The following is a 27265-nucleotide window of genomic DNA, read 5'->3' on the forward strand; positions in this document are numbered from 1 at the left end:
CTTTAAGAGCCTCGAGTGTGAACAAGAGTGAACGATGTTGATGTTTTAGCAGCAGAGGGCGCTGTTTCACAAATAAATACAAGTTGATACATTCGCAAGTTCTCAGAAGTTCTCTTCCTCCGTCAGGCTGATGTATTTAAATGGGTTTACGTTTAATTCCAGGGTTCTCTCTCTAAAACGAATGATTCTTGTTTCATGTTAAACCCATGCTCTTTGGTTCATGCAGAAACGTTAAGTGTTAACGGTCTCCGTGTGGCGTGGATTTCTAGTTCATTACGAATGCAAATCCTAGTTTATTTTGCATCTTGCTTCAGTTCAAACAGGATCTAGAATAGCAGCCCTTGTATTTAAAACAGAACAGAAGCAAAATAACTAAAGTTCATGAAAAAACTACATACTCTTTATGCGTGCTTGTACAGGCCTAGCTTTTGTCCTAACCGGTCCCCAAAAAACACCATGGGATTACTAGGGTATTATTACTGTAGTGATATGCCAAATTAAGTTTTATAATGGCCTTTTAGGATTAGTGAATTGACCCTTCTTATTACTGGTACTCATTGAATTCGTTTTTAAATAAAAAAGTTACATTTGTTCATTTTAGTTTGTTATATTAAACATGTTTGCTGTTTAATGGGCAGCATAGTGACATTTTTTGGAAATATTAATTGAAACTTAAAGTGTTTACTAATCAGAGATACCATCACAATCAGGATAAAATAAGGAAACATGGAGTAAATGATGAGAAAGCCAGATCCGTTTTTACCTGTTTTAATGAACCCTGATTACAGTTTTAATTACAAGAGCAAATGAAACCACATGAGAAACTAAAGTATACACGGTTCCTCGTAACGTCAAGTTTCGTCTCTCTTTACAAAGTATTACATAACCATTGAGAGACAGATGGAAAGCTTTAAGAAAGAAGCAAAAGACCTTGAGCACAAAGAAATATTTGTCCTTTTTTCTTACATCATCCCCTCAAAATGGAAAATATATATTTATATATGTACACAACCAAAAAAGAGAGACATTAAAATAAAAATAATGTGATAGCATTATGTCACTCTTCCCTCTTCGACTGGTTTTCTTAATTGCAACTAAAAACCAGCATTAATACAAAGCCAGAGCAATATACTATCATGGTATCAAAGAGGGTAGAGGAGTACGATTTATTAAAATGTTCATCTTGAGAGGTTAAAATTCAGGTAAGGGGTACAAACGAAATACCAGCAATAATATCAACATTAAAAATGATAAATGGTAATATAAACAAAAAAAGGTATAATAAAACAGCATGGTTTATATTGAAGAGAGAGCGAAAAGAAAAAGTATTTTCTAACAAATAGGGAAGCAGTCAGTTGAAATACAGATACTGAACCTGTGTAAGGCCGCCAAACAAACTCAAAAAAAGTAGTAAAAAAAAACAAAAGAAGCAAAAAAATGAGTGTTAAATGTGTCAGGTCCTATACTTCCTCCTTAGACGAGGGCTAAGAGGCTGCATGTCCACTTTCTAGCTGTCAGTTTGCAGAATTGAGGTCCCTTTCTCAAGGATATGGTCATGATGTCATTTACTACAAAGTCCCTGCATATTGCTACAAATGGAGCTGGCCGTCGCCAAACGCTAAGCCAAATAGGATGCGATACCTGTTCAATCTTGATCATCGTGGAGAAAACAGCCTCCTACAACTAAAACACTGCAGAGAGACTGAGAGGGAGAACGCGAAAGCGACGGGTCGAGTTAAAACTATACGTGTTCCTTATAAGGCCGAGGACCGCTGTGCCGTTCGATTGGTCAGTTGTGTTTAGCTTCGTCTATAACAACACTTTTCTTTCACAGTAAAGCACTGTAGGGCCCTGAAACTAAACATCTTCCTTACATAGATTTTCCATATAGATTTACCTTCTGAAATATAATTTGTATCAAAACCAGCGTTTGTTCTTTTATCAAATATATACGTCTATAAAGTGAGAATATATGGACTCTAAATGCAAATCTTATTTAGGATAGTTTCTTTTAAGGTACAAAACTAAATAAGGCATAAAAGCAGTGTTTGAGGTCATGTTTCTAAGGCCTCTCCTGTATGTGAGCTTGTACGTGTCAATAAAGCAACCCATTTAAATGCATTGGGCGGTCAGTCTTCCGTAAAAAGGCACAGATGTTTGTTCATTTGAAGTTTTATATTCAAAGACAACCTACTGGATAGAGGAAAGCCATGTGGGGAGGTATGCCTGAGATTTACACCTAAAAAAACCAAGAAGGTTCGTGTTCTTTCCAGACGCATTGTAGAAATTGTTTTAGGGATGATTATGAAGTTCAAAGCACACTCTGATACGTTGCCCCAACATTCCTATAACATTCCCTCAGGGTTAAAACGGCATTATAAAACAAATTAAATAAATAAGTTGGAGAAGGAATAATATGTGATCTATAATTTGTCATCCTGCTGGTGGTCATGAAGAAGGACTAACACATATATAGAATAAATCCCCCAATCTATATACAGGTGTTAAGATACGTTAAGAGGTTGTTGAGTGGTCCCGTTAAGTCGCCTGAGCTCGGGAAAGTTGGTGTCCAGAGCCGGTAGTGAAGGCTGGTAGCACAATAGCATTAATGGCTCTGAAGGCATTGACAGGAAGGTCCTGGTTTGAAAGCCAAAGGCAAGTTGGTTCTGCAAAAAGTCTGGTGCTTGAATCTTGGTATGTAAAAAAGAAAGAAAGAAAGAAAGAAAGAGCATCCATATCCAGAAAATTTTAGGTGGGGGGGTTAAGTTGCAGGATCTTTCCTGCATTCACTTCATCCAAGAATGTCTGTTTAATAGTGAAAAAGTCCACTTGCCCGTGACCTTTCCTTCCATGGGCATGAATGACAAGCCAAAAAAGACTTATCACAATCTAATTATCCATTATCACCATCTCTACTGATGTTTTACAGGGGTGCATCAACATCTGGGTTAGGCACTTCTGTAATCTCTTGATTTTGTTTAAAAAGGTATTGAGTTGATCCTAACGGGGAGCTTCTTGGGGGGAAAAAGAGTCCAAGACTTCAATCAGACTAGAGGGATGGTGTTAGTCTAACACAGCGAACAGAAAGGAATGGGTTCAGTAAGCAAGGGACTCTGGCTCAACTTGTGGAAAGGGCCTGGTTACTTAAAATCCATTAAAAAAAAGATGTCAGTATTACTTTTTAGTGTTGCAACATCTTGAAGTGAGTGAACCTGCATGTACAGAAGTTTGAAAGATGGTTCGGGCATCAGAACTTGCTGAACGGATGGTCTTCACGTAACTTCTGAGAGCAACAGTTGCCTTCAGCCTGTAAGGAGGACAGCTCTGTTTTGCTAAGTTTGTGTTTGACCACGTCCTCTTCAGCAAACATTGTTTTCTAAAGACAACTGTGCCGTTGCTCGCTGCAGCTCAGAGCTCACCCTCCTCTGGCCTGTCCCCAGGGGTGCAACTAAAGTCTCCGGACTCCTCCGGTCTCCATTTTCCTCCCCTAGTTTGGGCCCCACCTCCTGGTTAAGCTCCTCCCTCTCTGCCCTGCTCTTCTTGTCCTCAGCCTCTTCAGTTCCCGCCTCCATCCGCTGGTCCTCACTCCAGCGGCGTTTAAAACGCAGCTTCAGAGGGATGCAGAGTGTGCCCCCAGGGCTGATGGGAGCGCCCTGGCCCAGGTTCAGCTCCCTGGGTTCTGCTTTTAGACCAAGAAGATTCTGCCCAACTCCTGAGGTAGGGGCAGCTGGGGTCTTGAAGACATCTTCCTCAAGATCGTCATCATCTGTCATACGATCATGGTTGGGTGGAGGGGCAAGGCCACCGTTGGGGTGGGGAAGGGAAAAGACATCACATTCATCATCTTCATGCTCCTCCTCGCTGATGTCGGTGACCTCGACTTCTTCCTCCGACTCCATGTCTGAGATGGGCTCAACCTAAAGGAGGAAACAAATGGGGAGTTACAGAAAGCCATTTAATTCTCTAAAGCCGCGTTTCCATTGCAATTACCAGGAACTATTTGTCCCAGGAACTTTTTTTTTGCCCCAGACCGCTTGCTTACTGTGTTTACACCGCGGATTTAAGTACCGGTCCGGGGCGGGAAGATTATAGTGACGTTGAACTGTGTGCGACTGCTCCTCCCAGTCTGCGCGTTTGTTTTGAGTTTTGTATGGAAGAGATTCAAGCTGTGCTGCTTTTGTGTGCGATTGGTTTACTAACGAGGTAATTAACAAAACGGCAGAAGAGAGACAAGCACGTATTCAGAAAGCTCGTAATGCTAGATATAAAAGTAGACGTTTGTTACCAGCGGACATTGACCGTGAGATGAATGGGATGAACGCGTGTCATCGGGCAGAAAGAACAAGTGGTAAGAACCAATCAGCATGGTTGTCCCACCCCGAAAGTTCCCGAACTCTGAAAAAGTACTACCTCGCCACCAGGGACTTTCAGGGGGGGAAATTTTTACCCGGAACTTCATTTAGACCCTGATTCCTGACACCGAGACCCACCCAAAAGTTTCTAGTTCCTGGGGAAAGTTCCTGCGGTGGAAACACGGCTTAAGAAGCTACAGTTCTTCAGAATTAATTTTAAGGTGAACATACCTTGATCTTTGGTGGACCACCTGGGGTTGAATTGTTGGTCATCATTCCAGATGAGGCAGAGTTTGAGGACGAACCAGACTCCCCACTGTATGAGAAAGAAGCAGCAGCACTTCCAGAATTCAGAGCATGTCCGGCTCCAGCTGAGGTTGGCCCCTCTCTCTGTTTGCGGCCCAGTGGTGGTGGCTGTAACTTAAACTTGAAAGGAGATAGGTGAGTCTCCTCAGCCTGGTGGTGCAGAGGGTGACTTGACAGGTGTGGACCTACACCCACTGGCCCTCCCAGTCCCTTGTCTGGGCGTTGGGGCTGGGGGATGATAATGTTGGGGTAGTGCAAGAAAGCACGAGGACTCAGATGATAGTTGTAGACACTCTGAGTGTGAGCTTGAAGATAGCGCTTCATGTCTTCTGGATTGAACGAGAAGTGGGAGCCCAGCATGGGTGAAAGGGATGGAGAAGGTGTGTAGGGCATGTGAGATGTAGGGGTCATGGAGAGAGCTGGTGAAAGAGCAGGACCCAGCAAGCCTCCAGGGCCTGGGAGAGGGGACACTGGGAATGGGGACAAGGAATCAGGATGGACCCTGTGAGTGGGCACATGGGGCCCGCTCCTGGTGAGCCCAGTTGGGTTGGGAGGTGCACCGTAGACACGGAATAAGGAGTCGTGGGACAAGCGTGGATGGAGCAGATTTCTAAAGGCACGGTCAGCCGGGCGGTCATCGCCAGGAGCTATGCCAGTTTCTTCAAGCTCCGAGTTGGTGGAGGTGCCATCGCTGCAGTCGGAGACAGAGCCACGAGCTATGCGTCGAGGCACAGCACTGAAGACACCCGGACTGCGCAGTTCCTCGCTAGGAGAGAGGACGTCCGATGGCGTGGATGGAGGGAAGCGGAAATGAGTGCTAACTCCAGATGGGACAGGTGGAGCACTTTGTGGAACACCAGAACCTAGAAGGGAAGGTTGAGAAATTAATAGCTGAAGCCTTGTTTTACTCTATATATGAAACTAAATGAGTTTCAGAAAGATATTTAGAAGCAAGGATCTTCACCTGCAGAGCCCATGTCAATGAACGGATAGTTGACCAGCACCAGCTTGTTGAAGTTGAACTTGTAGGTGAATCTTTTCCCTTTGGTCTTGTGCAAGATCCTTTTGTTGTAATAGTATCTGCAGAGACAGTGTTGGCATGGTTAAGCACTTATTAAAGCCATTTTAGGAGTCACAATTTGTCGAAGGCTGCACATTTTTATGTATTTGACATTCTCACACTTGCCAAACTTTGTACAGGAAATGACCAGTTTAGAGATGAAAAGGTCCGTTCTACAACATTGAATTTGCATGTTTCCAAAGGTTTCCAAAATAAGGGGATCAGTTTTCCAACACATAACACATCAACTTCTAGTTCTCTTTACTTTCAACAAGTGATGCATCGAAAATTACATTTATTAGCTGCAACTGAAAACTCGGAATACCAATAAATTATATTAATATATTTTAAAGTGCTCACACTATATTTCTTTAATTGGAGTGACTTTACAATAACAGAAATAATCAGTTAAAACAGGTGATTCATCAAAAATTACATTCATTTAACGGAATCAGATCACATGCACTTTTTATGCTTGTGTAACAGCCACAAAAAAACCTTGTCTGTAGCCAATATTTCAGTAAAATAAATATAAAATGTAACAGTACTATTAAGTTTCTAATGTAAATTATAGATCATGATGTTTTACAATGTTTTCACCTTGGCTATCTGATACGCTGTGCGAGATGTATTCTGAATGAAGAAACATGGAAGTGAAAAAATCTCATACTGCAGCTGTCAGAACGTAAAATTTCAGACCAGAATTTCCAAAGAGAGAAAAACCAAACCCTTTTCCGTTAACCTGATGTAATTATCTGTATCATTAAGGAGTGACTCAAGGTTATTGTATATACCATACACATGTTAAATTCATACACATGAAAGGATTCAGCCAACCAGAATCAGATATGTGCAGAGCAGATACGTGACTTTGTGGCCATCTGAAGCTTCAGATGTTAAAATGATTTATGGGTTCAATGTGTTTAATTAAGATGTCACCGAGAGTGCATGTGTGAGAAAACATGATTATGATATACAATGATCTGTGAATCGGGGCACTGAAAAGTTCACAGGCATATACTCGATACAGAAAAGGGCACTCACACATGAACACGACACTTACACATGCACAACCCTGCTCTTTGAAGTGCATTTGAACTTGCTTCAAAAGAGTGTTTTTGCACATGTGTGTTGTGCAGACATTCACATACATGGAGTACATATGCCGTTGAGTAAAAATCCTGATCCAAATGGCCTTCTGTTAACTTTCACCAAGCAAAACAGACAACATCCATCATAAAATTACCTTTCTGGCTATATCAGTCTACAAGCAGCATCAGGTTAACAGGTAAATACAACAAATGCGTACACATTGAATTGTCTGTTGGTCTGAAGTCTGTTCATTTTCAACAGCTCAACAATAGGATGCCTGTGCAGCCTAAAGTCTGTCTGAATGGTGTTTGAGTTTTAAAGAACACGTGCAACCTCTTAGGTATGGATGAAAAGAGTGAGCAGAGAGAGAATGCCTTCAGGCATTTCCTTCCCATACAACTAGTTCCACACTGAATGTTTTTTAAAAAACAATTTTAAGATCTGCAGAATAGATTTACTTGTATTAAAATGTGCTAAACTAAACTGAAAATACTGTTATTGGTAGCTGAAAGCATAAATAAATTAGCCAAAAGTGTTCAGATATTACCATATCCTAAATTAAAATTGATTTTAAACTCGTCCAAAATGCAATTATATACGCTCAAATAAAGTACAATGGTAATATCACATCACCAAACATAAATATGGTACTCTTGGTATATCCCAAAGTACAATGGTTGCTAAGAAGTTGCTAGTGTATTCCAGTTGGTTGCTAGGCTGTTGCTTACTGGCCAAACATACAATTGAGAAAAACTCTAAGCATAACTTAAGAATAAGTATAAGTAAACCAGGTCAAAAGAGAATATGTGTGTGCCTGTCTGCTTTGCGTTTGAGTTAACTAAGAGGATGTGTTTTGTGTCCTCCACATGTGCTGAACAGAGACGAGCTCTTTCCGTTTCTCAGCAGTATTCACAGAGTTCTCTACTGGGAAGCTGAAGAACTTTCTGCCTCACATGTGAACCGTACATAGCTTTCTGTTGGCTTTATTGCCCCCTCTCTTCCTCTTCCATTCATATGATCATATCTCTGAGAAATGAAAGAGTTGTCGGAAGTGGAGGACACAAACTAGTCCTGTAAGTGAAGGATGATGAGCGCTAAGTGGGCTTGATTATTCTAGGATGGTAAAGGCAGGTTCAGCAGGTTTGAGTGGGCATCCGCAGGTTGCCATGGCGACTGGTCCAAAGCGCTGAATAACACGAAGAGATAGACAAACAGGCAAGTGGACAGATTGCAATTGACAGAAAAGGACGGAAAAAAGACAAACAACGCAGAAGTGTTGTTGAACACAAAGTCAGTTGACATAAGAACACAAAATCATCAGAAATAAAGCATTCTAGACTGAGCTAGAAGCTATAGTTTACAGCTACAAAATGTTACTGCCTTCCCATCTACTAGCCTACCTACATGGGCAGCATCCTAACTGAAATGGGCCTCATAAGCGAGTGATCTGAAATGCTCTTCATGTGAAGCAAATCCGTTAATGGACACTTAGGCATACCACACAAATAACACTAAAATGAACAACAAGAGACTTGACTAACGTTCACAGTTGATGTTGATAATCTGAAGATCCTAGTCTATCATGCTCTGTTAGCATAACAGTCAGTCGATACATAAGAACAACAAATATGCAGCATATCATAGAATCTGGTGTTAACATTTTACTGTAAGTTAGTCCTCAGATAAGCTCAAAATTAGGTCTATTAAATAAGCACAAGAAATTACCACAATTTAATATGCAACATATATCTGATATCTATTGGCGTAGTAGAGTGTGTCTGCATGTTGCTAAGTAATCATGTTGCAACAAGTGATAAGGATGCAATGATGACTAAAGTTTTATTAACTCTCATAGCTAAAGCGTTAACAAAACATTGAAACTAAATATTTGGAATCATTGAAAGGATTTTTTTCCAGCTGATGAATGTCAAAAAGATTGTCTTTCAATCCGAATCCACCCAACTTTAGTAAGCAGCAGGCGACAATAACTGCAATGCGTTTATAATATACAAAATATTGTCCATTGGTGTGGATGTGGATATTTTTTTCCAAATTCCATATTTTCCGTTTTAATTTTTGGGATTCTTTTTGACCCATGACTGTTATTTTAGTCGTAAAATTAGTGTGCTTTTAAAGTTAATGATTAAAATGTATACAAATAAAATAGGAATGACCTTAAATGTATTGATGTAACAGACATTTACTCAGTAGCCTTTTCAGGACAAGCACTGCATGATGCAACATAACACTGCACTCTTCAAGTAACAACAAAATATGATTTTGAGCTTTAAACTGTCCAGTAAAATAAATTATATTAGTTTATATAAGTTTAAATAAAGTCACACTCTGCGTCTCTCTCGCCCAGTGTCGCTCACGGAGTTCGCTTCGCTTTTGTCCAGTCTGGGGCCTCATTGAAATTAACGAATGCAATATGTGGCGGCCGGAGTTAATTTTGTGGCCGCGAATTAGTCACTGTGTGGGAAACACTGCATAAGTCACATGCGAACTGCTCATCACGGCACTGACGACTTATAGCGTTGAGTTTCTTAACTTTTTGCCGACGAAAGCAGAGCCGTGGAAATTTCGTTTGGATTTCGTCATTGCAGCTGAAATGAAGGGGTGGGGGGGGGGGGGTTGTTGATTTGATTCCCCCTTTTCACCAGACATCGGGGGTTCTTCTCCCTCACAAAAACAGAATTTCAAACCAAATATGTAAAATTCCACATTAACACTAGATTCTGCGTAAATTTGCCAATTCCGTGATCATAGGACCCTAATATAGTTACCATTATTGGTGAGAACAGGCCTATAACTCTAAATAATCAAAAATGTATAATAATCAAAAATGTATAATCTACTGGTTTCCTGACCCCATCTTGGATGAAATTTTAACTGAGGTTGACCAAGATTTTGGCCAAAATTATATCCTATCATTTTATAGTTACATATTTATAGTAACTACAGTAAACCAACTTTTTTTAGTTAATGATCTGTAAGAACGGATCTTTATTAATACCAGTCATTGATTCGAGTAACTTTTTTGACATTTGTGTATAAAGTGTTTTATTTCTACAATATATGGCGTAAAAAGGTCTTCGTGCTGCCCTCTTCAGGTTGAACGGTGGCTACAGCAGTTGAATTTTCCTATTGGATGTTAGCGGTTCTTTGTGACGTATGCACGTTTCAGCTCACCTTGGCTGTATAAAAACCAGCTTGTTTCGTCAAAACCACTGTAGCGAGTCAGGAGTTGGAATGGCGAGTATTGAAAAAGATCAGGATAGAGTGTTTTAGCATCTATTTCGTCCCCTCTATCTCCGCTGGGGTCCGCCCACTTTTTCAGCATTTTTCAAATATTGCCAGTGGGTGGAGTCAGGCTCTGACCAGGGGTTTAGTTACCCTTTAACAGTTTAGAGTACAAACACAACTGAAATTACAAAAGATTTAATAGGCAGATTAAGTCTTTACCTGAGCGCTCGGCTGAGCTTGTCATAATTCATCTGGGGCTTGCACTTGCGGGCGCCCCACAGTCGTGCCACCTCATCCGGGTCTTTGATGACGAACTCGCCGTAATCCCCCTGCCAGGCGATGACATCATGGTACTCCTCTTTCCGCAGCAGCTCCAGGATGAAGTGCCACAATTGGATCTGTCTGGAACCAGGACTCGACTCCGGCTTGTAGGCCCAGTCTGGGAAGGCAAACCCTAGAGGTCAGACACAAAAACACTTGAGTCTTGCCACTTCGACTCAATCTAGTCAATGTTTGGCGGGAGTAAGTTTCACAACATCTAATCTCGATTAATAAGAGGGACGTAATACTTCTGCAGTCTGTTAAATGACATAAGGCGGCCGGACCTATGCTGTAGCCTCTACGCCGGATTTCATTTATCCTTCTGCGTTGTTGTCTGTGTTGACATGTAATTACACACGCAGACCACTAGTAGGCAGTGTCCATGGGCATAATTAAGGTGCAACCCACAGTATCAAGGCAAAAGGAGGAAATGTGAAGCTATCGAAGATTTTTGTTTTACCTGGGGGAGGGGTTCTAACAGACCAATCACAAGGCTCGCGGTCCGCGTAGAATTGACGCATTGTCGCGTTTTTGGAAAGGCACACGTCAGGCTACACTACGATGTAGCTATGATTCGGCACAGAAGTATAAATTAACCTCAACTTTCCTGAATTTTGATCTGGTAAAAGTTTCTATGCAATTCCTTTCTCTCAATCATCTCTGAGTCCGAATAAGTTGTCAGAATTCCATAGTGTCTAGTTAACAAGCGCTTCGATCAAGAATCCTTGAGGCAGTAGTCAAAACAAACACACACACTCTCTACTTTTAGACTTAATACTTGCAGAAAAAGAAGAAAATAAGCAGGAGGTTGCTGGAGGCGAGACAAAAACATGGCCGTGACTTTGAGGATCTCATGTCTCATTACAGAGACTGTTTGTGCTTTGGGACGTTAACATGGACAGACGGTTACACAACATGCTAAGTGACAGACCTATTACAAATTCATGCACAACACTGAGTCAACGTGACGGTATGAGACAGGGGAAAAGCTCTTTGAAACAAGCCTGTCAAACACACTGAAGAAACGCCTGAGAGTTTGCCGTTGGCGTGCTTGGTCAAATATGAAAAAAGCAAAGTCTGCATGCACAAGATTCAGAATGAGGTGCAGTAAATTATTCTGCTGACTCTAAATTAGACACGATTTCCTATTAGGAAAGAAAAAAATAAACCAGAGAACACAACAATGAACCAAGATTATATCTCTTAGGCGCACCATGTCAGGTGGGAACGACTGAAAATAACAGCGTAATTCCCACACTCGCACACAAAAGAGAAAGAGAGGGTCTTGGCGTACGAAGTGTTGTTGTACTCAGTGGAATGCCCCTTTCAGATGGTTCAGAGCTTGGCTGCTTATAAAGCCTATCACAGTGTTAAGTAGCGAATGCAGAACAGCTCAGCAGTACCGCCACCGCCAACCGCACACATGTGCTGCAGGGACGCACGCTGCGCAGGGGGGCGGTAGGATGACTTGGACATCGTGGGCTGGTACTAACTGTCCGTGACAACTGCTAAACAGTCGGCAATGTGGCTTGACTCATGACTGAGATGTTTGGTTGAGAGATCTAGCAAATCGGAGATATAAAACTGAAAAGAAGCAGATCAGTTAGACTTCTTGATATAAGCGCATGGTTAACCTAGAGGTGATTAATATTGTCATATGGGCAATGTTGGGTGTAACTAATTACTAAGTAATTAGTTACTGTGAATTAATTACTTTTCCCTTGAAAATGTAAAGTAAGGGATTACTCTTAATTTATCTGTAATTTAATTACAGTTACTTCTGATATAATTGAGGTAAATACTAAATACTGTGTATAGATCAATCTGATCCCACAGCGATTCGTAAGCATTTTATGAGGTGTCTAAATATTACGACCGCACTCGTACAAATTCGTATGAATTATTGTAAAATATGTATGAAAAAGTGTGAAATGTCAAGAGATCAGACATAAAACAATAGTGGGTTTAATAGTGAGTGAGTGATCACTACGTCACCCATTGTTTACACAGAGATTTCGGAAGTTTTACCTTTCAGCTTTCACTTAACATATTTTGATATATCGAAATCGTCTTTCTATTTTGCGATTTTAAATATGTTTATTTCTTTACAGTGAAAGGTAAAACTTCCGAAATCTCTGTGTAAACAAAGAGTGACGTAGACGCGCAAGTGATCACTTCCGGCGCATGCGCAGACCGAAGCGCCCATGCCTTCAGATCAGTTGGACAAGGCTGTGGTTACAAGAGGTAAAAACGATTTAAATACACAAACCGCTCGTTTCGTGTTTTGTGTCTTTCAGGCCATCAGTGTGTACTTACATTTACGAATCATTAAAATCACGTTTAATTTGGACTTCTCTGTGCATGCTCTTAAGAGGTGTATCAAGGGTGGACCCCCTAAACCTGCATTATATGACTGATAGACAACAGCATACATCTTGGATGCCCTTGAGGTAAGCTAAAACATATCAAAAATTAATTTCAAAGTGAACTATCCCTTTAAGTAACAGCTCAGTAGTGCGACCAATGTTGATTCATTAACTACTCAGCAAGTTCATTCAGTCACAACTTTGTCAAACCAGCTTATGAAAGTCACTTACTAATAAATCAGACAACACTAAGGCCCCGTCCACACTACTGCGTTTTCGTTTAAAAACGGAGAATTAAAAACGAATAGGATCTCCGTCCACACCAGCGTTTTATCTGTGTATTAGAAATGATCTCAGTCCACAGTAAAACGACTGAAAACGTAGATCACGTGACCATTCACCCAACACTGGGCATGCGCGTGCCGGTGTAAACAGTGATTGACGAATCAGGGAAGGATACGTCATGACTAATAACACCCAATCATAGAGCCGAGCGTTAGCCTCTGCGTCTACGTTTCTGAAGTCCTCCGTTTTTCCAATTTTCTAGTCTGGACGGGAGGTGCAAACGTAGCAAAAGGTCTCCGTTTTTAAACGAAAACACAGTAGTGTGGACGGGGCCAAAGAAACATGAATCGAACTGCTCTGGTAGTGCTGCATGTTGTTGATTCACAAAAAATAACCTGTCAAGTTTCAGCAATGCAGGACCCCCTGGAAATAATACTGTTTACCAGTTGACAATTTTTTTTTAACTCCCCACCAAATAACCTGTAATTTCAGCCCGTTACACAAAGAGGTTTGTAGGAATGAGACTTTAAAAAGTCTCCAGATCCTCAAGTTTAATGCATTTCCCACAATTCATTCCAATTTTACCAAGACATGTCACACTAAACAGATCATATGTGATTAGTTGTGTGTTTGTGGGCTCAGACCTCCACCGAGCGAGTGGGCACAGAGCAACACAAAGCTTCCCACAGTGGGTGCGCGTCAGCACTGAGTCACGGCGTATGCGTGAGTGTATTTGTCATTCAGCTTTCACAAGAAGTGCGCCTTTTCCCTCCGCTCTCATACCTTTCTCTCTCTCTCTCTCTCTCGTGCGTTGGGTCCCTGGCTCCCATACCATCTCCTAGCAACAAGACACTTTAGTGCTATAAATATATGTATAGCACAGAGAATTTTTTTTAACTCAATTAATCAATTAATGAAATCAAAATGCAAAAGCTATACTAGTTATAATATCCAAAGTACATTTGATTCCAATACACAAAGGCAGATTAAAAAAAGGCAGCTCACCTAAGAAAAGAAAATTAATTTACTCAAACTTCATATCTGGTTTAAAACCTGTATGACCATTGACATTCTCTGTATGAGCAAAAACAGTTCTTCAAAATATCCTCTTTGCAGAAGAAAGCCATACAAGTTTGAAACAACCTTTGAGAGCGAGTAAATGAAAGATTTGACTTTTTTTTTCAAGTTAATTAATTAATAATGCTATTTATTGCTATGGCATTGCTTCAAACTAAGTCTGCCATGTATTTTGATTGTATCAAAAAAAAAACACCAAAAACCTACTCAAGCCACACAATTTGCCTATACCAGGACGAGTTACATGCCAAATTTGCATACATAAGCCCAGGCTGTTTTTTTTTACTCTCTAACCAGCAACAGCAATAGTAATGTTTGCCTTACAAAGAGTGAATGAGAAAGCCACTGGCAGCATGGTGATGATCAACAGGTTGACATACTTTAATAAGAAGTAGGGACATAAAATAAACCCTGGCGCGGGCTAAACGGCAGACTCTTGGGAGGGCCGAGGAATGACTTTATAAGAAACCACTTTGAGGTACTTTCAAACAAACCAGTGTGCCATAACACACTTTTTTTTCACTCAAGACCACAAGCCCACAAGACAACTTACCCCGTGCACACAAACACGGTAAATCAAAGCGCAATAACAGCTAAAACAGGCACGTCCCCTGGTGTCAATGGGTTCTGCTGGGACTGCTGTTTCTCTGACGGTTACTGTCACTAATGGGTATGGAGTCAGGAGACCGCCAGACAAAACCCTCGCTTGACAGGGCCCTGTACACACACTTAGAAAAACAATATGACATAAGCATTACATGATAGCACCTGTACAAACTGTAGCGGCACAAAAAAACAAACCTGCTGACAAATATCTGACCGAACATTACACGCAAACTAGGGGAAACTGGACACCAACATCCGTCTTGGCCTCGTTCTTTTGCCCTTTCTGTACGCAAAGTCTGTAAAAACACCACCTATTGCCGTCGTCTCTGTTTGCGATTAGTGCTCAGATGCAGCAGCTCTTTTTATGGTCGAGCCGTGACGCAAGTACGAAAAAGAAAACAAAAAAGCCATCCTCTGCATCTCTGGTCTGTATTTAAAGGCTCAGAAATGTTTAGGGCCCCCGCGCTCATTCGTTCTGTTTCTCTCCATCTCTCCCCCACTTCCCTCCCTTCCTCCTATTCTTTGTGGGCTCTATATTTAGGCAGAGGAAAAGGTCGTTCTCCATCTACTAATGATGGTGGCGACAGGGAAAAAAAAATGGCAAGAGTGTGTGCCAGCTTGAATGTGCGCAGTATGAGTAATACAAAAGAATCACGAGCAGCTCAGCCTAAATGTTTGTCTTACAATAGCTCTGCCACTCTGAAAAATATTGACTGCTGAATGATACGCGGCACTTCGGCATCCATCTGCACATGTTCAACAGTTGTTCGCACTGATCCAAGCTTAGCGCAGTGAGTAGGCTAAGTGTTGTTTTGCACTAATGAGAACGCCCCGGATGGAAAATACAACAGATCCCTGCAAACTGCATGTTTATGTGTACATTCTCTCGAAGCAAAACAGATCTCACCTTCATGTTTGCGTTAAGACGACTCATCTGGGTGATACCTGGAAGCTACTTGGTTTAGATGCACATATTCAGTGATTCACAGCCATGTAACGATGCAGTTCAATTAATATACATTTGGGAATAGTTTTACTAGCATTTTCATGCTCAAAAACTATTGCTCGTCGCATCAAGACTGATTGTCAAGACAGAGCTATTTAATTAGCGATTAAACAATAATCAAAAATCAAACAATTGGAGGAGTGCGATTCATTCAGAGATCAGTTCTTAAAGGGTTAGTTCACCCAAAAATGAAAATTCTGTCAGTATTTACTCACCCTCATGTTGTTCCAACCCCGTAAGACCTTCGTTCATCTTCGGAACACAAATTAAGATATTTTTGATGAAATCTGGGAGCTGAATCACTGCTCCATACTAGTCCATAGGCTTCTTGAGGGATTGAAACTTGCCGGCCACGAAAAGTTATTAAAGACATCGTTAAAATAGTCCGAGTGACTACAGTGGCTCAATCTTTTAACACTTTTTGTGTGCAAAAACAAACATAAAGAACGACTTTATTTCACCAATTCACTTCCTTCTCTTTGAGCATCTAGTCAGTTAAACTAGTGTAACTGCATTGAGCTACGTCACACGTAGGCTCACTATTATTGGCCGACGCTGGTCGTGTGTGATGCGCGTGACGTACAACAGCTCATACGCTGTTAAACTAGTAACCTGACTCGAGGCAGAGAGAGAAGTAAATGAATATTTGAAATAAAGTTGTTATTTTTGTTTTGTTTTTGTGCTCAAAAAGTGTTCTCGTCGTTTGATAAACTTAAGATTGAGCCACTGTCGTCACTTGGACTATTTTAACAATAGTTAAATTGTTGGACTAGTATGCAGGAGTGATTCAGCTCTCAGATTTCATCAAAAATATCTTAATTCGTGTTCCGAAGATGAACGAAGGTCTTACGGGGTTGGAACAACACGAGGGTGAGTAAATACTGACAGAATTTTCATTTTTGGTTAAACTATCCCTTTAATTCACTGATTCGTTTGCAACAAAAATATTTTAAAAAAACAAATAGTTAGGGAAGAATGGTTTCAAAATTATTTTACATAATGATTTTTTTAACACAAAATTACTCCATTACTTATTCAAGCGCAAGACTCAAGAGAACAGTATTGTATTTGTCGTCTGACTGTATGCACCGAACCGTGACGGTCTTATGCTACACCCCTATGCAGTGTTATTTTACATTTATATTAGGTAGACTAGTGTTGTCAAAAAACTCGGTACTTCGGTACCAAGTCGGTACTAAAAAAAAAAAAAAAAAAAATTTACGGTACCAGCTTTTCTAGGTACCGAGTACCAGGTTAATCCAGTTCTGTTCTAGACGCGATGTCTGAAACGTGCACAGTTGCGTCCTCTTTATAACGCTTATATGGCTCTCTCTCTCTGAATCCACTTGTTGAAACGAAAGGAGGAAAGAGCCACATATGGACATATTTTGGATTAGGGTAATGTCACGTTGCCATAAGAGGCCGATTACATGCAAATTCGCAATTTCAAATATAGGCGCGATTCAAGCGCGCTCATAATAAAAACTCGTTGGCGTTGCATAGCAACGACAGACGCCGCGTGAGAGCACGCGCTTTGGAAAGAATAAGCACGCGCAAAAATATAATTAAAAAACACGCGCGACATGTGAACGGCCTCTAAAGTGCTTTCGGGGTAGTTTTACGAGTACATGAGCACAGTAGTATCCACCCGACACCAGAGTACTACTGGTATTAGTATTGTCATTTAATGTCAGTGCCAGTATAGGCGTATTCTTGCCTTTATAACTCAGCAGGTTTAAAAAGCCTTTTTAAAATGAAATATGAATGCAGTTTTAGATTAAATAAAAGGACAGTCAAGTCAAATAAAACATGTTTTATGGTAATGCTACAAAGATACCATTCATCAACATTACTTAGTTATCAACACATTGAGTGAACAATATATTTTTACAGCATTAATTAATGTTTGAAAATGTTATTTATTACAAACACCTGATTGTTCATGTTTGTTCACTTAATTCATTGTGCATTAAATAAATAATGGATTAAAACTTTTACAAACAACTTAAAAATGTGTTAGTGTATACTATTGTTTATTTTAGGTCATTTTATCTAATCTTTTTCTAAAGTGTTTATAATACAAATGTACAGTTTCCATACTTGTAACCGTGATAAACACTTAAATATATGTAAATTTAAACTAAGCTTTGGTACCGAAATTGGTACCGAGAACCGTGAATTTTAACTGGTATTGGTACCGAATACTGAAATTTTGGTACCGTGACAACACTAAGGTAGACTATCAATTTTTAAATGGTATGTAATGTTAGTGCCATAACCTTATTTATGCATAATACAAGGTTACATGGGTCAAAAAAAAAATATTATGCATTTACTTTTTTTGCGACTGGACCAGTAGAAAAAGATCTTTAGCATTGAGCCCTGTATTGTTCTCATTCTTGGTGTGAATGGACCTTTACCCAGGAAAAATGTGATCACACTAAGCAGAAAAAGGTGATCTGTGGACAACAGACAGACAGAGAAAGGCAAGTATATGGAGAGAGTGAGTTTACCAGAAAGAGAGAACAAACACTCAGGTTGAGAAGAGAGGATCAAAGCGTTGGCCAGTCATCTGTAGATGTGCAGTGCTAGCCTGCAGCCCTCACATGATCGCCGCCATGCACTCTTACATAACAAGCTGTGTGTGTATTTGTCTGCCCACAACACAGTCATGCCTTCTCTTGCTAACCCTGATGGTAAAGGTTCAGGGTTGTTGCCCCTAACAGGCAGCAGACAGGCACGTAAATCCCATGCTTCATCTCTTTCACCTCCAAAAAAAAAACAAAAAACCTTCGGGATTAATTTGAGCTGGCGGTGCGGTGCTAACTGGAGAAGGTGTGCTGATACTCTGCTGGTTAATCTCTTGTTACCTAGTGAAGGGTCAGGCCAATGGTGTGAGTTTCTTGGGGACACTGACAAGATGCAGAGAGTCAGACTAACTTAAAGTGGATAAATGATACATAAATTCAGAAAAAAAAACAATGGTATTTGCTTACAAAATCGACTTCAAAAAGTCCAATTGAATTTAATTAAGCATTCAGTGGTTTAGTTCATTGCTACAACTAGTTTAGGCGCTTCCAAATGAATTTTATTGATTTTCCGTTAATGCTAATAAAGGGCACAGCGCAAAGGTTTACGATTGCACAAATGCACACAAGTTTAATATGTAATGAGGTAGACTGGCTTAAACACTAACCTTAAAATCCATTTCTTACTGTAAACACTTTTGATTACAACAATTCACCAAATGTGTCACCAGATATCACTGCACAGGTTCAGTAAATAAGCATTCTCAACAGCATTCAAAACTGAACCGCTACGGTAGCAAAGTAAACACTGTGACCGCTTTAATTTAGGATGTGTTTGTTGACATGCAGCGCACCTAGCTTATTTGACTGAACAATAATAAGTTCCTGTATGCTTCGAGTGACAGGCATTATCATCACTTTAACTGTAAATAAATCAAGGTTGATTGATCACAGAAAGCTATTTCCATCAGGGCCACCGCTGAAGTTCACAGATGCATGGCGACATGCAAACGAAATTGAAAAGCAGTGACAGAAATGGCGTGAGCAACGGGTTTACACAGAGCCCGGCAACTCTCTACAATAAAATAGAGTTAATTTAGAGTTGACAGTGTAACGCGACAGACTCAAACTAAATTGCCAATATTAAAATAGCATTTTAAATAGATAAAACATTAAAATGTAAACATTAACATAAAACAAAGCCATTAAATTGTTGTTGTTTTTTGTTTATATTAAGTGGGTGTTAAAAATTTCCCAAAAAAAGTGACAAAAGTAATGTTTTTGCACTTGAAATGGACAAATACACGCAGAAATTAGAGCCAGGCCGATATTATTGGCCGATACTAGGCATTTTCCAAACTATCGGTATTGGCAGTTATAATGGCCGATAAATGAATATTTCAAAAATAAAATAAAAATGGACGAAACACACTTGAACCATGTCATGAGTGTTGGAGTTGTATAGTTTGTCCAACAGAGGGCACTCTACATTCGTTGAATTGGTCACGAGACATGCATTGCTTGAATAACAATTAAAATCCCCATCAGTTCTCTTAACTCAAATAAGCATGACAAATTTGTGACTCATGTCCAGTTTTGCTGCTGTTAAATAAGCCGAGAGTGAAGCGGAATTAGCTAGTAATTACGTTACGTAAGTAGTTACGTTACGTTGTTGACTGACTGTCCTTTTAACTTTTGACAATGTGACTGAAGTATTTCTTTAATACCGTGTGACAGTTATAGCAATGAGACGTATCATCTCTCCTTGGCCTGTTATACTGAAAATGTATGTTTTACAATTTGCAGTATGACGTTATCCATTGCTAAAGTTTGGCTCATCATGGACTAGTAAACCTCAAAGCTAGCTAATGCCACTATCATCAGTCTGTTCTGTTGTGACAATAAAAGAAGTTTATTATTAAAATGCATCATCATATTATTTTAGTTAAAACTCATAAATAACTACAAATAACTAATGTTAGGGAAATCTGGTAATGTTTTGTTGCGCATTCCTGAAAGAAAAAAAAATATCGGCCAATATAATCCATCTTGGCTAATGCTGTAAACTATATGAGAGCCCTTAAATACATATTACTATACTATTAAAGGTTACAAATAAGAAACAGAGCCCAAATTATTAAATTCAGTTGCAATCTATTTTTAGATAATAAACACTCAAATGTTTTTAAACAGTTAATTTTCTACTCCAATTCATTTTTGAAATAGAATCATTTACACAGAGGCTGTCATAACTTTATTTAAACATACATTAAATAATCAAGACATTAGTAACAGGTCAAGTAAATATAAATAGGCTAATACAGTGCATATACAAAATGCTTCTCTCTAAAGTTAATTTCTCTTGCGAACTAACCTGCTGTCGACATTAAATGGCGAAGTAAATGTAATGCTACATGAGATATTATTCTCAAGTTTTATAGGTATCGTTCCGCAGTTGAAACATTGGTTGAGAGATGTAAAATCTTTCTCTTCTTCAGTGCTTTTTACTGGTAGTTGCATTACATGGTGCGCCCCCTTCTGAATTGGAGTGTTGATGGCCTGTTACTGAACCGTACAGTTCGGGACGAATACATGTACTATACCTACTATATAATATATATTTTATTATGTTCAGTTGTATTAGAGAGATTGGTATTTTTTTCTTTTTCAGTTAAATTTTGGAATTGTAAGCGTTCTTTATTAGCCTGTTGATTTTTTCGTTAAATGGTATTCAGGTACAATGAAATATTAAGCAATAAAAATTGTGAATGACATCTACATTTTTTTTTTACCTTATTGGAATCGAAATTAGGAATGGATAAGCAGAATTGGAACCATTAAAATTCAAACAATACCTAACCAACACCGAATTAGTGTAAAAACTGTACGAAAAACGTTAAAGCATCTGCATTCTTCCACAACACCGTAGACTACACTAACCCAGCAGTATGAAAATAATGCAACAAGCACCCTGTGCCAACAGTCTACATTATAGTCACAATACGGATAATCAGTCTCCTTGATCTAAAGTGTGTGTGATATTGCGCACTTGGACAGGTGTTTTGGGAACACTTTAACCCAAATACGAGAGAACTGAGGGCAAAGGGATCAAGTGTTTGATTTCATTTACACGCGTTATCCTCTGCAAAGTGCGAGGTCATTTAGCCACCCATGTAACATCATGTGGGTATTTCCCACCCAGGCAGAAGCTGAAGAGTACCTTGTGTCCCAAACGCCGTCGTCAAGGAGGAGCTATTAGCCATGTCTAATACTTTCACAGCTGTGGCTCCATAACCTAAACATCTAGTAGCTGTTATTTTCATGTCTACAATCTTCATGTCAACACCAGAGAGACCAAAACTCCAGTTACCGGCACACGGCGGTGGAGACAGGGCTCCAGATGTCCGGGACGCCACAGTGCGACGGCCAACTCTGCCCAGACAGAAACCAGACGCGTCACAGGGGAGTTCCTCGTAGGGATATGATTAAATCAACCATAAATGGTCAGGCAGGGTGCATTTCTGGGCCAATTTTCCTGCTATGTGAGGACTGCCGAGCATGAGGAGCAGCCTGCGACGGCCGTCTGCCAAACAATCCTTACCAACAGGCCTGTGCAGGTCTCATGAACTGCGCATGTACTCACTAACCAGGCCAGCGACAATCACCAAAAACCTTTCTGAACATTAGCCTCCATCTTGTACCTCATATGACACACACACACACACAAATTCAGAAGAGAAGCATGTCAATTCAATATCCAAAATGAACATAATACCTGCATTTTTTTACTTTTCTGAGGACTGCGATACAGTTTTCTGCATGTGCACTGTTCCAAAACTTGCTTGATATTTAAGCTGGTATGAAACATGAACAGTGTTATCCCATGGCATCCCTATAAAATCAACACTTTAGCTGTACAAAAGTTCAATGCCAGTAAAGCACTCATTTGGATGTTTAAATAATACTCAAGTGTACAAAAGTGCAAAGCTTATGGCCTGTTGCTTGATCCGTTGTACACGTTAACATGATATCCTCACAGTAAAACAAAGTTTAGTTTCAGTTTATTTTTTAATTGTTAAATGTAATAACAATATTTTTTACAGTGTGAGAAATTTGAGTTTAGCTTCAAAACATTATTATACGACACAATTATATGCTTGGTGGAACCTCTTAAGAGATCAAAAATATAAGAGTACAGGATAAATCAATAGGAAACCTAAGTTGTACCCGCATTATTCCTCAAAGAAAACAAAAAGTTAAAACCCTCCAATGGAAGATATTAAAAACATGATTTACTAGTGCAAAAGCCGAAAACAGCAACCTCTCTAGTTCACTGGTAATGCGAAATCTCCACGATTTAATCTTAAAAGTCTCCCAGCCCTCATGTTCTCTTCATCAGAGTGTTAAATCACACACTCCAGTGGCCTTCGCTCAGGCAGCCGAGCAAAAGTCATTAGGATCGCCGAGGTTGCAAGGGTGATAGTGGCATTACGTTTTATCAGCAAGACGTGGGTTTCTAATATCTTATCACAGTGAAGCTTTCATCCTGGATTTATCTCCTGCAGGGAGCCACTTCTACATGAACTTTTAACCGATTTCTTTTCCTTCCCCCACTTCTGTTCGCACTTAGTCATGGGCAAAAAAGATCAATCAGAGGAAAACCAGTGCAGATCTGCTTGATTTTCCCAGTTCCAGATACCGGTTCAGGATAAGGACCACCCCCCCTCCCTCCCTGATAAGACGTCTATGCCACAAAGATCAACCTAGATGGTTTTAATGCTGCCTATACATAGGTGGATGTTCTTTTTAGTCCACCCAAAAAATCTGTCATCAATTACTCACCCTTATTCATTTCATTCCAAACCTGAAGAAAAAAAGGAAGACTTTTTGAAGAATGTTTGACTTTTATTGTATGGACCGTTTTTATATGTCCACCGAAGAAAAGGTCTAACAGGTTTGGAATGAAAAGAGGGCGAGTAATTAATGACAGGACTTTCATTTCTGGGTTGACCTCCCCTCTAAACCAGCAACACCCGTGGAAGGTAATGTTAAAGTGAGAACCTCAGCCTTCTGGTCTTAGAGGGCAGGTGGAAGTCAGCCAGATTGAATCTGGCTACAATCATCAAGCTCAGCGTTTTCTCCTTGATGCTCAAAGCTCATTCAGAGCAGCTAATTTTAACTGCCATCACCCTGCCTATGCCAGATTATACAGGGTTGGGCAGGACTGACCAGGGGAACTCTTCTCAAGAGTGGCCGAAAACAGCAACACAAACTTAAACTGACTTAGCTGAGCGATAAACATGGTTTGCGTCTGTCTCGCCAGTTCACTGCGCTCCCTATTATTGGCCTGTTCAGAAGACAGCTTACTAAATTCTCTACGGTGTTCCCTCCTAGTTGTGGGCTTCGATTCTGATTCTGCCTCATCCAGTTGTCGGAGATCATTGTTCTATTACTGGCATTTCCACGTGGCTGCTACTTGCGATGGATGCCGTACTTACCCCTTGCAGCAATGCAAAACCTTGCAAGTTTTTGAGGCGTATTCGCTGATGAACCCTGCAATTTCCAAGATGCCGAAAACAGGATTTAAGACAATTCTGCAGCAACAATGTCTAAAAGATAGCATTTAACACAAAGCTCAGCTGCTTGTTGCAACATGTTTGAAGACATTCTCAGTTGATGACCCTATTGTGAGATTTACCAGTCAATTGGGGGATGGGCATTCAACTGATATGCAAAATCAGTTGAGTTACCCAATGTTGACTCAGATATACTAAAAAAAATAGTTGTCATACCGGCATCATTCAAACCTTGAGTGCCGTATTTGAAGTAGCGGGTGGAGCCAGCATTGAAGTAAACCTAAGCTTGCATTTTGCCAATGATGCAACGTCTGATAAAGTGAAATGGCAATGTGATTTTCTGATTTCAAGCCCTGGCACCCTGCTGAGAGCTGTGATTGGTCCACATCAACAGCAAGAAAGCACCATTAAAACCAATGGCTGACTTGGAGACAGTCATCTGGGCCCCAGGTGATTCTCTAGATTGTATGTGTGTGACCTGGCTGAGAAGCGTGTGTGTGTGTGTTGTGGAATGTCTAAAGAAAAGTGAACGAGTGTGAGAGAGACAGGAGACTAGGTGTCTGAATATCTCCATGGGGACCCTGGAGGCAACGTTTGGTGCGTTCAACCTCCCCCATTAACGACCAACCACAGCAGGCAACGACAACGACTTGCATCTTAACTTTATAGTCAACATGAAATTTTACCATCAAAATATTCAAAAAAATAATAGGGCAAAACTGCTCGAAAAGCATCTAGGTTCCCCCAGGGTTCTGTTTTAGGACCTCTTTTATTTATTATTCATCTTTTACCTAGGGGCAGCATTTTTAGGAAATATGATATTCATTTTCATTGTTATGCCGACGACACCCAACTTCACCCGTCTTCTAAACCTTCTTCAAAGTTTCCCTCCTCTGTTCTTGTTGAGTGTTTAAGTGAATTAAATTGTTTTTTGAGTCATTTTCTAAACTTGAACAGCAGTGAAACAGAAATTCTTCTTGTTGGTTCTAAAAATACAATAAGTCAGTCAAATAATTATTCTATGGAAATAGATAAACATTCTGTTCCTCTGTCGAATTAGGTTAAATTTTTGGGTGTCAACTCCCTTCCGGTTTAAGTTCACAACAGTCTCTCAGTTTTTAAATCTCAACTGAGAACGTATCTGTTTAGCCAAGCTTATATGTGATTTAGTGTTTCTTGCTGTATTGGATTGAATGTTTTCTGTCCTTTTAATGTCCTTGAGTGCCATGAAAGGCACCTAAAAATAAAATGTATTATTATTAGGTGAGAGCACTACAAACATTTGGGCTCTTTTAATTCAAGTTTGTACAGTGTTTTAATGCAATATATTCTTAAAAACGCAATTGCAATGACCAAAGCCGTCTGTTCTTGAAAGAAGATGCATGAATCAACTCTAAATGTGAAATTTAAAAATAAAAAATCTAGATAAGCTAGTCAACCCCAGTAATTGACTAGCCATCTCTTATAGCTTATGTTGAAAAAATGATGAGAAAACCAAACTTAAAAAAAGTGTACAGAACATTCAAGCACATCATGACCAGTAGTGCGCATTTAGAAAAGTAAATACGATTTTGATTTCATGTTGACTTTAATTCCACTTTCCGCCTCCATATCAGTGAGTAGAATTACGTAGTTTCCTAGACACTATTTCGAGGAGTACAACAATGACTGTAGAGCACCGCGCGTTCGACGCCGATACCACCCATCTGGAATTAAGAACGAGCAAGAACGTAAAATCATAAAAGAGATCAAGCACATGATGGAGTGGAAAAAGAGGTGGTGGTGTGGGGCAGAGAACGAGAAGTCAATAGATTGCCTCTTTTCAAGTTCTGTGTTGTGGTTAGGTCTCTAGACTCAGTCTTCACTTTCATTTTCCTCCAAAGACGAGCGCACATGCACACACACAGTTGCTGGCGGCACACGGCGTGGCTCCAGCTGTGGGATTAGAACGCCGTCTCCACGGTCGCTCCTTGTTTTCTCTCCCACCCCGGGCCAAGACTGCAGCACCAGAAACCCTCGCCAATCCTTTCCCTCTCTGCTAATGGGCCTTTCATTTACAAGCTTTCCATTAGCACACAGACATCAGGCCTCCGCAAACTATGCATAGCCACATGTCAGTCACAGTCACTAGCTCTCGACGAAGTTAGAATTAGGCTGAACGTCCCGTTGAAGCCGGCACGACTTTATAGGGCGTTCTACTTGAAACCGCATGGTTTAAGGGTCTGGAAATCACCTAAGCGCCACGAGACCTCAGAATGCCACTGAAAACGTTCATTTCGCAAATAATTTAGCCTTTTAATACTCCACTGTTCCACTGTTCTGCAAAAGTGGCTGAAAGTTCCACCGCCACATTCAGTGGCCTACACGGAATCAGAAACCCACTGACAGGTTCTGAAAGCACTCTCTCCTCCACGCAGACCTCCGTGACTCAGATCAGGAGCCCAGACCGATCCTGCGCAGTATGTAGTATCAATCATGAACACTGTCACTCTTCCTCTCGGTCTCTATTCCTAGCCATACTGCACCGGCACTGGATCCTGCCTGCAAAAATAAATTGGTTGCATAAAAATAAAAGTGGGAGCGAGTCAAAGTGGCGTCACCACAAAGATGGCAGCTCAAGAGACGGAGAGAGCGCGCAACTGTGAGAATTAGGAACTTGTGTGTGCCTCCTCCTTGAGCGTAGGCTGGTGTGTGTGTGTGTAATGCAACACAGACAGCAGCCATTAAAGTGGAATGTGGGGGGTCTGGGCCCCACTAATAAACTATGTGCTGCACACACACACAAAACCCACACTTCAACCGTGACTTGTCTTCATTACAACCATATTACGGGAAAGGGGTGCGCCACTGTCACAAAATCACACGGATTTATGTTTGTGACAAAAATACATACATACAAAAATACGTTTTAGAATCTATAGAAGACTAATTCAAAAAATAACAAAAGCTGGATTGGGGAAGCAGCTTTGAAACGGTGACCAAACTAAAAGCTGGAACTCTGGAAAACGTAGCTCACTACAAACTAGGGCTGTCAATCTTCCTCAATAATACTATTCGAATTCCATACCTTATTTATTCCATACCTTATTATTTATTTATTAAATTCTCAAATTCATCCTATTTTTAATATTTACGACATTACACAGGCTTATGGATTGCCAATGCCACTATATAGCATGAGGTTGTTGTTACACGTTCTGTCCAATAGAGGGACATCTAATAAACTTAATTTTATTCGTGCTGAATATGGTAGAAGCGCTTCCGATGGTTTTCGGCTAATATCTCCGCGAATACGCCACCAAAAATTCTGAAACTTAAATCGTTCTTTTCAGTTCGACTAGACAGTTCAAGCACGGTGTTCGACAAATCCGTTGAGATATTTGCGTTTTTCGCTTCACGGGTGCTTTGGGAGGCGCTTTTTACATCCTTAAACATTTACCATTT

General features: G+C 40.3%; 1 protein-coding gene across 2 annotated transcripts in view; it reads right to left on the reverse strand.

Moving 5' to 3' along the window:
* Positions 1 to 752: 752 nt before the first annotated feature.
* erf (Ets2 repressor factor) overlaps positions 753 to 27265 on the reverse strand; it is a 33388-nt gene continuing 6875 nt past the window's right edge. The window contains exons 2-5 of one of the 2 annotated variants that reach the window (XM_039681432.2): positions 10276 to 10495; positions 5623 to 5738; positions 4584 to 5521; positions 753 to 3917 (exon numbers count right to left, since the gene is read on the reverse strand). In XM_039681432.2, the coding sequence (XP_039537366.1) occupies positions 3360 to 3917; positions 4584 to 5521; positions 5623 to 5738; positions 10276 to 10495 (1832 nt within the window). In that variant the 3' untranslated portion in view covers positions 753 to 3359. Of the gene's footprint in view, positions 3918 to 4583; positions 5522 to 5622; positions 5739 to 10275; positions 10511 to 27265 lie in introns of both variants that reach the window. The other variant, XM_039681431.2, reaches the window with a different exon arrangement.

Source organism: Pimephales promelas, chromosome 18 (genome assembly GCF_988280905.1).
Source record: "Pimephales promelas chromosome 18, fPimPro1.hap1.1, whole genome shotgun sequence".
Taxonomy (NCBI): Eukaryota; Metazoa; Chordata; class Actinopteri; order Cypriniformes; family Leuciscidae; genus Pimephales; species Pimephales promelas.